We start from the raw sequence: 12,969 nt of genomic DNA, 5'->3' as shown, positions 1-12,969 counted from the left end.
ACCACAGTTTTGGGCAAATTAATATGAGTGCATCATAAATAGATTTGATGTTTGTTGTTTGCTTCTGTTCCCACTCAAACCAAGGCACTGCTCCTCTCCTGTGGCAGATTATTAATAGCCTAAATGTGGAGCTTATAGCATTCTCATAGATTGATGTCTTTGATTTATTATGGTCATAAAACGATTTGAAGGACACAAGCTGTTTTTATGTGCATGAGCAAGATGTGTTGCTTGTTTTATGTGAAGGAAGCATCTGTCTTAAGTGGATGCACCTGTTTCCAAGATACTTTAACCCTGAGATGTCACATTCAAATCAGAAACGCATGTAAATATAAATGACCAATGAATAAATATCAGTGTAATAAACCTTATCGGAATAGTAGGCATTAAATTTAAAAGAGCTGCTAGCAATGGCAAGGTCATGTGTTTTCGAATGAATTTGTTCAGATTGAATGAATTGGTCAAATTATTTATTTTATTTGCTTTAAATAAAAATTATCTTCAAGAATAAAATGAATCGAAAGTGTTCAAAGTTATCAGAATTGAATCAATTTAATAAAATAATATATAAACAAGACTTCGGCCCCAGTCTGTGACAGCACAACCAAACCAAAGGAAAACCAAAACAAATTTTTAGATCTGTATCTGTTTGTACTCAGGCACTTTGTGAATCTGTTTCATCCCCTCCAGTAGGGAGCAGTAGTTGTGTTCAAGTAGTCTCATCTGGGCATGTACTCTTGTGGTAGTCCGCTGAGGTTTCTGTCTCTGAGAGCTTTATCTACAGTCTGGATGTATTTATCTATACGGGCTCTCATCTCGGAGGTGAACGGGTCAAAGGTCAGGCTACGAGATCCAGAGCGTTTAAAATGTCCGTCTCTGTTGCTTTCCGTGCAGAGGAGTCTTTCCTCGGGAATGCTGATGTTTAGGAATGAAGCAATGGTCTTTAACTGCGTTGTGAGATCTTTTTGAAGATCCTCAAAGTGCACCACCAACAGGCGACGGGCGAACTGCAGCCAAGCCAAAGCGTGAGACATCCACCAGGAGGAATAACTGTCTGCAAACTCCAACCAGTCTGTGACAGAAACAACAGCATTGTCAAAACTAAACGCATGCATAATGAAATTTTGCAAACTAATACACTGTCAGAAATAAAGGTACGAAATGGTCTGTATGTACATTTAAGGTATAAAGGTGTACTTATTTAAAGGGTAGCACCCCAGTGACAGTACCTTTATTTCTAAAGGTGTGCTCATCACTACGTTCAAATTAACCCTAAAAATAAATTTTGTCTTTATTTACCCAATTGGTAACACTTTGCTTTAAGGGGTGTGCATAAGACTGACATGACACCTTCATAATCATGACGTGACACGTGTCATGAACATGAATGAGATTTTAGGCACGTTTATAACAACTGTCATTAAGTGTCATTTGTTCAATTATGTCATTTTTAATGCAAAGATGACATTGTTTGAATTGTCTTTGTTATGACAACTTGACATAAACCAACTGTCATTTAAATGTCATTAAGTGTTAATACTCTGTAAAATAGCTTTAAATACCTAAACAAAATGTATGTGCACAATATATAAAAAAACTGACAACTAACAGTTTCTTTCTCACACAGAAGGTTCTGAAATTTTCTGACGTAGAAGAAAAAAAAATTAATTTAATTCGTTTTATCCAGCCATAAGAACCCAACGCCAGCTTAACCCTTTATTGTACTGTTTTCATTTAATTTTAGGTGAATCGGTCTCCAAATGCAATAAACAAATTAATACATTTGAATTATTATTATTATCATAATTATTATTGGATGATTGATTTTATTTCTTAAGCACCTGGAGGAAACTTAAAAAAAGCATTATGAATTGAAGAATATTCATGACCCTGTTATAAACTATTTGACAGAGTATTAACACTTAATGACATTTTAATTACAAATTATATTTGTACCACTGTAGTTGAGGTCAAGAAAAATATTCATGACGCTGATATAAAACTATATGACAGAGTATTAACAATTAATGACATTTTAATTACAAATTATATTTGTACCACTGTAGTTGAGGTCAAGAAAAATATTCATGACGCTGATATAAAACTATATGATAGAGTATTAACAATTAATGACATTTTAATGACAAATGATATTTGTACCATTGTTGTTGAGGTGAAGAAAAATATTCATGAAGCTGTTATAAAACAATTTGACAGAGTATTAACACTTAATGTCATTTTAATGAGAAATTATATCTGTACCACTGTAGTTGAGGTCAAGAAAAATATTTTTGATGCTCTTATAAAACTATATGACAGAGTATTAACACTTAATGACATTTAAATTACAAATTATATTTGTACCACTGTAGTTGAGGTCAAGAAAAATATTTATAACACTGTTATAAACTATTTGACAGAGTATTAACACTTAATGACATTTTAATGACAAATTATATTTGTACTACTGTAGTTGAGGTCAAGAAAAATATTCATGGCGTTGTTATAAAACTATTTGACAGAGTATTAACACTTAATGACATTTTAATGTCAAATTTTATTTGTACCACTGTAGTCGAGGTCAAGAAAAATATTCATGATGCTTTTATAAAACTATTTAACAAAGTATTAACACTTAATGACATTTTAATAACAAATTATATTTGTATCACTGTAGTCGAGGTCAAGAAAAATATTCATGATGTTGTTATAAAACTATTCGACAGAGTATTAACACTTAATGACATTTAAATTACAAATTATATTTGTACCACTTTAGTTGAGGTCAAGAAAAATATTCATGACGCTGATATAAAACTATTTGACAGAGTATTAACACTTAATGACATTTAAATGACAAATTATATTTGTACCACTTTAGTTGAGGTCAAGAAAAATATTCATGACGCTGATATAAAACTATATGACAGAGTATTAACAATTAATGACATTTAAATGACAAATGATATTTGTAACATTGTTGTTGAGGTGAAGAAAAATATTCATGACGCTGTTATAAAGCTATTTGACAGAGTATTAACACTTAATGAGATTTTAATGACAAATTATATTTGTACCACTGTAGTTGAGGTGAAGAAAAATATTCATGACGCTGTTATAAAGCTATTTGACAGAGTATTAACACTTAATGAGATTTTAATGACAAATTATATTTGTATCACTGTAATTGAGGTCCAGAAAAATATTCATGACATTGTTATAAAAGTATTTGACAGAGTATTAACACTTAATGACATTTAAATTACAAATTATATTTGTACCACTTTAGTTGAGGTCAAGAAAAATATTCATGACGCTGATATAAAACTATATGACAGAGTATTAACAATTAATGACATTTAAATGACAAATGATATTTGTAACATTGTTGTTGAGGTGAAGAAAAATATTCATGACGCTGTTATAAAGCTATTTGACAGAGTATTAACACTTAATGAGATTTTTATGACAAATTATATTTGTACCACTGTAGTTGAGGTGAAGAAAAATATTCATGACGCTGTTATAAAGCTATTTGACAGAGTATTAACACTTAATGAGATTTTAATGACAAATTATATTTGTATCACTGTAATTGAGGTCCAGAAAAATATTCATGACATTGTTATAAAAGTATTTGACAGAGTATTAACACTTAATGACATTTAAATTACAAATTATATTTGTACCACTTTAGTTGAGGTCAAGAAAAATATTCATGACGCTGATATAAAACTATATGAAACATAACAATTAATAACAATTAATGACATTTTAATGGCAAATTCAATTTATATCATTGGTAAAAAGTGGTCAGTTATGTTTTCTTGGCAGTGTCATGTTGTCATGACAAATTATGATGTATTGGTTAATGTCAAGTTGTCATAACAAAGACATCTCAAACAATGTCATCTTTGCATTAAAAATGACATAATTGATAAAATGACACTTAATGACAGTTGTCATAAAATCTCCTTCATGAAGGTGTCATGTCAGTCTTATGAACACCCCTTCAAGTAAAGTGTTACCACTCAATTTATACCAAAGAATGTTAAACAGATGAACTTAAGCACATCATCTGTGTATGTGGTTCATATGCAGTGCCAAAATAGACGTGGTTTCCGTATTGGTACCTTTACTCCTCCAGTGAATGTCTGAAGCGTAGCCCAGGTGTCCGGCACACTTGCGGTTAAACTCGGCCATGAGAGAGCGGTATGGGTTACGCATCAGCAGGATGGCAGAGTCGAACGTTTCAATCTCCCGCTGACCGCTTTCGTGAGTTTTGACACAAATGACTCTTCCGCTCTGCCAGTGATCCTTCTCTCCTTTAAAACCTGCAGCAGGGATAAAAGGAGTTGGGAAAACTACCCGTCTCTACTTTTTGTTGCTACTTTTCCAGTGTTTCTCAATTCCAATCAAAATCTTAATAACATTTTGTTATTTATTAAAGGCGGGGTGCATGATCTCTGAAAGGCAATGTTGATATTTGAAGTCACCTAAACAAACACGCCCCTACCATAATAGGAACTGGACCTTCTTTTGATAGACACGCCCCTTACTGCTTATTGGCTACCAGTGTTTTTTGGTACTCGGCCCGATTAAAAAATCATGCACCCCGCCTTTAATTTAGCAGATGCTTTCATCCAAAGCGATTTAATATTTTAAAATTGAATCAGCTGGCTTCAAACCAAATCGCAGTGCTCTACCACTGAGCTATTCAGGAACACAGCTAAATTGACCAAAGATGTGTGTATTGGTAGCATCCTACCTTTGTTGTAGAGAGAACCGTCAAAGTAATAACTGCCGGTGTAGAATCCAGTACCCAACTCGATAAGATGACGCAGCCAGGTGTTTCCAGCCCCTGGAAAACTGGACAGAGCGACAAGACTGCTGGACCTCTGGGGCAGAAAGCTCCTTACTTTGCATTTTGCATCTGAAAACAGGAATTCTTAAAGGTGACATAGAATGATTGAACAGAGTATTTATCCTTGTTCTGTGATGTGCCATGTAGACACATTTTTTTTGTTTGGGTCTGTAAAGCCTTAAAAGCTTCCTAAAAACCTCTCAGATAGGGGATTTTAAACAAGTGGTTTTGCACCTATTTGGCTCCCCCTAATGGCTTAACTTGCAATCTCATTACTGATTGGCTGACTTTACTGCCACTCAAAAAGTGTAGCCAATTATTTTAAAGTGGAGGGGCAGTGAGATGCCTGTGATGTCATAAGCATCAGTTTTTCAGATTGGGCTGTTTTCTGGCTGACATTTCTAAAAGAGGAATTTCTATGAGACTGAGATGTTTAGCATGTTTAGCACTTTTTGTATGTTTGTGAATTGCGGATAGACTGCCATTATTCAACAAAGACAAGGTAAAAATGGTTTTTCATTCTCTGTCCCCTTTAAATAGCAAAATAATTTTTAGCCTGTGATAGTTTGGATATGCAGTCTCTTACCTAGCACAGGAGTACTGTACACTTGGAGAAAGTCCAGGTCATGAAGGGAGGTGTGGTTTGTTTGGTTACCCCTCCCACACACGTTTTCCTGTCCACTCCTCTGCATTGTAAAGATAAAGGGGGCGTGGCTGCAAAAACAGCCCTGTCTTCTCAAAAGGGCCAATGGCAGCTCCTGACAACGTCATATACAATATAGATGGGGTTAGAGACAGAACCTCATATACCTTTTTTATCAGTATGTGAAAGGGTGCTAGGATTTTATACTGTATTTTATGTAAACTTAAGCAGTGTATTTGTGAATTAAACCTGTTCTGTGCAGATCTCAATACACTGCTGAGGGGTTCGCGTGAGTTCAGAGGTCTGGATTAGGACATCATCTGTTAAATTTGTTGGTATCTTGAAACATCCATGGTAGTGCACAGTTCTGTCTGTGAAATGTTGAAAACAGAAAAATAGGGATGTCTTGCACAAAGCATCAAATTTCAAATGTATTTCTTATTTTGCATTGCCACAAAGCAACTTTACATTAAATACTTTTCTATTTTTTTAAAGTAATTTTTTGCCTTTTGATAAACAGTATGTAAGGAGAGGACAGGGAAGTACGGGGGGGTGAGAGGGGTACGGGATCGGCAAAGGATTCCTTGAGCTGGAATTCAAACTTAGGTCGCCAAATATGTCAAAGCACTGTGCACTACACCATCGGCTTAGACCAGTGAATGCATTTTAGTGGACATTTAAATGGACAGAAGCTTGTGAAGTATAAAATACAAGGTATAATGCAATTTTTTTCATTTTAGCCCTTTACTGCTCTTATTATCTTGTCTTACTATTTTTATTCTGGACTGTTTTTTTGGCACATGATTGTGTCTTGTGGCCAAGCTTCCACAATTTTTTTTAATCCCATATTCATATTAAACATGTCATCATCTTTCATTCCAAGGACATGTGAACTAGTGTTGGTCCGTTTTCATGTTTACGTAACGTGACTAACATCGTCTCTGTCCGGGAAGCCGATCCTCAACCCTGTAAACAGACAGACGTCCCACTCCTCCGCAGGGGGGACCCTTTTCTCCCCGACAGTCCAGGTTACAGTCCTCTCCCCGAGCCCGACGGGCACAGATCCTGTTACCACAGTGACACTCCGCTCCATATTCCAGTCCAGCATACCGGAACCCACTGTAAAAGCAAACAGTCCTCTTCATTTACATAGAGAAGAACGTGTCATTTCCAGTCGGTTTCTGTAACTCGATCAGACCATTGCATTAGCAGGGCTTATGCAACACACATTCTGAAAAAATTGAGCTTGAATGCACTGTTAGTCGCTTTGGATAAAAGTATTGACCAAATGCTAGTCAAGATTTTCTTGTTACTATATAAAATTTATCATTCAATTACATTTTTTTCTAGATAAAAATAGTGCATTTATAATATAATTTTAGGAAATATATTTATATATTGGAAAAATTTATTATTCTAGAAAGACAAAGACTTTAACACTAGCATTGTAGCATTTCCAAAGCACCCCCTCAGAAAGAAATGGGGTACACCTTTGTACCTAAAGGGTGCATATTAGTACTTTAAAAAAACATATTGGTACCTCAAAGGTAAATGTCTGTACATAAATGGTCTATATTAGCAGTCTGTAAAGCTACCCAGTCTCATATAGATGCATATAAATAGCACGAAGTGTAAAAATCATGCAACACATAAACCAAATTCCACTTTGGCGTGCATATGATACGCCAGTCCCCCCCATCCACCCAAACGGCGCATCTTCCTTTGTCGTTTTATTTATTTGTTTCTCAATTCTTTTCTGTTTTTTTTTACGATTTTTGCTTCGGTGTAGGGTTAGATTTCAGATTTGCTTAAGGAGGTTATTTAATATACAGGTTTCTCCATGTTTTTGTTTATATTTAAGCCATGGTCGCTTTGAGTTGGGGTTAGAATTGGGGTTTGGATGTCATTTTTATATAACAAAAAGTTGTTCTAACCCTAAACCCAAGCGAAAATGGTAAAAAATAGCAAAAAAATTGAGAAACCAATAAATAAAGCAACAAAAAAAGATGTGGCGTTTAAGTGAATGGGAAGGACTGGCGTATCATATGCACGCCAAAGTGGAATTTGGCGTAAGTATTGCACAATTTGTAAACTTTGTGCTATTTATACCCAACTCCGTGAGACTGGGTTGCTGTAAAGGGTAGTAATACCACTCTGGGCCGGATCCGTACCAGATCTGTGCCAAAGTCGACATCTCCCGTTCGGATCAGGCCCAGAGTCATTTGCTGTATGGTGTAACCCAGTCTTACGACACCACGTAACAGTCACGTAAATTTTGTATCATTTTTTCGTGAAACTGTCACGAATCTCCCACGTTTTTCGTGACCGTATCACAAAATTTCCGCCTACGTGTCACTGTCACGTATTGGTTACCCAACTGCTTTTCATACCTTCAAACCATTGTCGCTTCGGTTTAGGGTTAGACTTGGTGTTTGCGTTAGGATGTCACTTTAAGTATTAGTTTATACTATTTTTTCTGTTTTTTTTTTCTGTTTTTAAACTATTGTCGCCTGGCGTTAGGATTAGAGTTGGGTTTGGGTAAGGATGTCATTCAATGTAAACCTAACCCTAAACCGAAGCGACAATGGTAAGAAAATAGGACAAAACAGTTGAGTAACCCAGTGGTTCCCAAACTTTTTCAGCGTGCGGCCCCCCTTGTGTACGGTGCATTCTTCGCGGCCCCCCCCAAAGAAAATTTGTGATAAAAAACTGTTCTAAAACTCAACATTTAAATAAAAAAAACATTAAATTATACAAAAAAGTAGTGCTTTTGGTTACTAGCCTTATTTTTTAGGTTTAATTACACAGAATTCATGATAAATTAATGTATTTCATAAAATGTCATAAAACTGTGGCCCCCCGGCACCATCTCGTGGCCCCCAGTTTGAAAACCACTGGAGTAACCAACACGTGACAATGACACTTAACCAGAAATTTGTGATACGGTCACGACAAAACGCAGACATTCGTGACAGTATCCCGAAAAAAAATAAAAAATTTACGTGACTATAGGTAATTTCGTGAGACTGGGCTGTATGGGGAGTTTCTTACTGTAGCTCAGTGTTTGTTGGACCTAATTTTGCCCCCTGCTTCTGTGAATATACACTGAACTCGTTGTTCTTAAATACAGCGTTTCTTTCATTTCCCCTTCAGAAGTCATTACCTCTCTGAGCAGGTGTCCTGACACAAGGCGTTGGTCATTTTACGGAAGTCATAAAGAACGATCCCGCCAAGCGCGTGCTCCGTTTCATTGTTTATGAAACATCCGATGTAGGTTCCTTGTTAAAAATGATTCAGAGAAAAAATACACACTCTTGAAATTAAAGGTTTTACTAAGCGTTCTTATCAGCAATGCTATAGAAGAACCATTGTGGGCGCCCCAAGAACCATTCAGTCAAGTTTCTTAATAAAACCATACAGCCAAAAATGGTTCTACTATGGCATCATTTAACACCTTTATTTTTACTATAAAGGAATTGAAAAACCACAAAGTATAGTTACAGGTGCTTTTGAAAGTACGACTTACCTTTTTGTCGCCGTTCCTTATGCAACAGATTGTGTTCCGAAAAGCTTCGCTGTTCATCTGTATTACTATGAAACCAGTGGCGTCTCAGATGTCTTCCCTCCAGGTTGTGAGATGTGAGATGGTTCTTAACTGTTCTGCTGCTCGCCTGTTCAACAGGTTGGTTCACCACATCCCGGATAACTCTAGCACCGTTCCTCTTGTACAACCATCCGACAGCAGGTACATCCAAGGCTCTAGGTGGTGCCAGTATAGAGGGGATCGGGACGCTATCAGTTTCTCTTTGAAATGTTACAACACTGTAGCGCTGAAGCATTAACACACTGCCTGCCATGATATAAGCCACGCCCAAGAAAAGAAGCAGCAACTGTGCCCGCCTTAAGAAGTGCAGCAGTCTGTATGGTAATGGTTTGGCCATCCTATTTTTGTACTGGTTTAGACCATCCAGGCATATCAATTCAGTATAAAGAGCAAATCAATTTTAGACGTAGCTCTTAAATTCATCCTTTAGAGAAGCGTTTTTTCCTCTTGTCTACAGCATCACAGAGTATACACGGGAGAGCAGCAGCCCTAAAATAAATAAATCAAATCTGTCAGTAGAAACACGAGAACAACCAAAAGACAAGTAGAATCAATAAGGGTTATTATTTTTCCCCTTTCGATTATTACTAGACTTGAAAAAAATAAAGATTGTGCAAGATGAAACATTTATGTAGGCGGGTTTACTCAGTCTTTTCTTTGTGAGTTTATTGTATCTTTTCACGTCTGCTGGTTTATGGGATGAGAGCTGTCTGTCTATCAGAGTGATGGGTTGAAATTTCGGCCTTCAGGAGGAGAGAGCTGTCGATCCAGCTGAATGTCATGGCACACATCACAGAGCTCACTCGTATTGCAGTTTTAAAGGGACATTCCACTTTTTTTAAAGTATGCACATTTTCCAGCCCCCCTAGGGTTAAACATTTGATTCTTACCATTTTGGAATCCATTCAGCTGATCTCCGGGTCCGGCGCCACCACTTTCAGCACAGCTTAGCACAATCCACCGAATCCTACTAGACCACCAGCATCGCACAAAAAACAACCAAAGAGTTTTGACATTTTTCCCATTTAAAACTTGACTCTTCCGTAGTTCGTGCACTAAGACCGACAGAAAACCAAAAGCTGCAATTTTCTAGACAGCAGGAGTATTGATATTACGCACTGACCGAAAATAGTCCCCTTGGTTACTTTCAATGGCAGGGGACTATTTTCGGTCAGTGCGTAATATCACTACGCCTGCTGCACCCATGCTACAGCAGCAAAGTCCTTGATTATTACGCCAGAATGAGAGTATAGTCCTAGCCATATCTGCCTAGAAAATTGCAACTTTTAATTTTCCGTTGGTCTTACTATACGATGTAACTACAGAAGAGTCAAGTTTTAAATAGGAAAAATATCGAAACTCTTTCGTTATTTTTTAGCGCGATGTTAATGGTCTAATCAGATTCAATGGATTGTGCTAAGCTATGCTAAAAGTGCTAGCACCAGACCCGGAGATCGGCTGAATAGATTCCAAAATGGTAAGAATCAAATGTTTAACTCTAGGGGGGCTGGAAAATGAGCATATTTAAAAAAGTGGAATGTCCCTTTAAAAGCATCAGCGCAGAGCAAATTTGTTTACTGTAAGTGTAATGCAAGTTGTTACTTTTCCCAATTAACCAATTATCATCATAATAAAAAAATAATGCTTTTCACCTTAACATGGCTTTTTTAAACTACACTTTATGTTTGCTCATGGATAAAAATGGCTTTGATAATAGTAATTAATGTATATGTAAATGTTAATAATATGAAACTGAAATAGATCAAAATCTAAGATAAGCATGACCTTCATCCAGCAAAATTCGTGACTCTCTGTTTAGTAAGTAATGAAGAATCAATCTTACATCATTATCTCTTCATAGATAAAGCTTCTGATTCAGATATCCAACGAATGTCTACGCATTACAATGTTTGTTTGATGGATTGGCTTGTAAGGTATAATCTCTAAGATCTCTAAGGTCTTTGCTCCAGCAGAATAACAGCATTAATTCATTTATTTTTGGGTATGGTCTGCAGTAAACTGTTATTGAAAATGAAAAACAGTAAATTATGAATATTAAACCATTATGTTGTGGCTGGAAAGTAAAAGTTTATGTGATGATTAAAATTGTTGTTTGGACAGATGATTTTATCTTTCCCATTTGGCATTTAATGTTTATGCCATTTATTTGAAGGCTGTGGACTCATATTATCATATATTTTCCCGCGTATATGATATAATAGTCTAGACTATTTTAGTCAGACAGAAAAGCAGTGTGCTGAGGAAACGGCTCTAAAGAAATATTTAATGCTTAGGTACCCTTGTTTCTATAGTGATTGAACAAGGCTGACAAATGGGCACAAACTACAGCACATGTTATTACATGCAAATACTCAGTGAAGAGGGTTTGAGACATCAGTTATTCAGATCGACTCTATTGTAGTACTGTATATTGTTAAGAGATAAAATAAATAAGTCCAAAATCTACAGTAATTCTCTGGAAACTTAAAAAAAAATAGGGATTACAACACAAAAAACAATACTGTCTGCATTTTAAATGACCCTAAATGTGCTATTCAAAAGATTCAGAATTGTATATTTACATTGATGCTGATGTTTTTATCCAAAACGATTTAACTACACATTTAACCTGGAAAGCCAATCCTTTACTTTTGCGTTGCTAACGCAATGCTCTACTAAGAGTACAGATTGTAATGCTCGAATTAAATTTCAAGTAACTTAGTGCGTTTATTCTTTGGTTTAATTAATCTTTAAAACTTTACCGACCGTGTCATCAAATTTGAAAGGGAGCAATGAAGTTTTGTAATGCTTAACAGATAGGCTACAGTCATCAAAGCGCTTTCAGCACCGTGAACAGCTCCTATACTTCACAACACTACACTGTCAATCTGCACACTATTTAGTGATAATCTGGACTAATACGAGATTATATTTATGAACCGAATACAATGTTAGGAAATAGGTGAAGGCTAAAGCAAAATAATGTTTTGAAAGGCGATCACTTCCTTCTGCTTTTGTATACAGTAAATAGCCAACAATAGCCTACGTAACTTACGTTTGCATTTTGAACGCAGCTTTCAGATGTACATCACAAATAAAGATACGCATATAAAAGTCATGTTTACCTCTCTTTTATCTGATGTGGTGTTTCAGATCAGATGCTCACGGATGTGTCCGGCTCAAAGCACGCGCGTCTTCAGCGCTTCGACGCGCGCTCGCTTCCGTAGAGAAGAGTCCAGTCAGTGAATCCTCACTGAATGTTAATATATCGATTATCAAATCAAATACTTAAGGTATATTTAAACTGCATCATGACTGTTCCGCATCTTCTTCCTTGTTGGGTGACTTTCTGTGTCTGTAGCTGCCGTACGAATCCTAAGAATGAAATGAGCCGAATATTCACGAATAAAACACGAGCTGTTGTTCCCAGGCAACGTGTAAAACACGGACTGTACTTTGAATGTATTACAGGCGCCTTCTTAAACACGACACTACCTATAACTAACATGCAACCTTAACTGTGAAGAAGGTTATTAACTTAAAACTAGGCTATAAACTAAGTTAAGCATTATCTCGTGGCAAAAAAGTTTAAAACGTATGATGCCTTTTTTTTTAGCTTAAACCAGCCTAAGAGGTTAGCTGGGTTTAGTTTGTCCCCCAGTCTGGTTTTAGCTGGTGTAGCAAGCTGGTTTTAGACTCAGCACTTTACTGAAATTGTGCTCTATTGCTAATTTGCCCTGTTTAGTAAATCTGGCTCTATAGACGATTTCAGCAGTAACAACATAAACAAGCGGCTGTCGCGGTCCGCAGTAACTTCCGGTAAACTCCGCTAATAATAAATAACAACAAAGTACTTTA

The 12,969-nt window shown here is 36.3% G+C and overlaps 1 protein-coding gene across 1 annotated transcript; it reads right to left on the bottom strand.

Moving 5' to 3' along the window:
* Positions 1 to 526: 526 nt before the first annotated feature.
* Positions 527 to 12,713, bottom strand: wscd1b (WSC domain containing 1b). The gene is made up of 9 exons (XM_055208775.2): positions 12,237 to 12,713; positions 9,034 to 9,600; positions 8,671 to 8,785; positions 6,442 to 6,626; positions 5,757 to 5,878; positions 5,451 to 5,622; positions 4,769 to 4,933; positions 4,134 to 4,334; positions 527 to 1,072 (listed from the first exon to the last, which is right to left on the bottom strand). The coding sequence occupies exons 2-9, from the start codon at positions 9,446 to 9,448 to the stop codon at positions 720 to 722; spliced, it is 1,728 nt and encodes a 575-aa protein (XP_055064750.2). The 5' UTR covers positions 9,449 to 9,600; positions 12,237 to 12,713; the 3' UTR covers positions 527 to 719.
* Between the last annotated feature and the right edge of the window lie 256 nt (positions 12,714 to 12,969).

Source organism: Misgurnus anguillicaudatus, chromosome 12 (assembly GCF_027580225.2).
Source record: "Misgurnus anguillicaudatus chromosome 12, ASM2758022v2, whole genome shotgun sequence".
Classification (NCBI taxonomy): domain Eukaryota; kingdom Metazoa; phylum Chordata; class Actinopteri; order Cypriniformes; family Cobitidae; genus Misgurnus; species Misgurnus anguillicaudatus.
The sequence above is the reverse complement of the archived record's forward strand: the minus strand, read 5'-3'. Positions and strand labels throughout refer to the sequence as shown.

Excerpts from the sequence above, each read along its gene's own strand:
- wscd1b (XM_055208775.2), bottom strand. The coding sequence starts at position 9,448 with ATGGCCAAACCATTACCATACAGACTGCTGCACTTCTTAAGGCGGGCA. Across the intron at positions 8,786-9,033 it reads TAAGGAACGGCGACAAAAAG|GAACCTACATCGGATGTTTC; the intron begins GTAAGTCGTACT and ends ATTTTTAACAAG. Across the intron at positions 5,623-5,756 it reads TTGAGATCTGCACAGAACAG|GAGCTGCCATTGGCCCTTTT; the intron begins GTTTAATTCACA and ends TGACGTTGTCAG.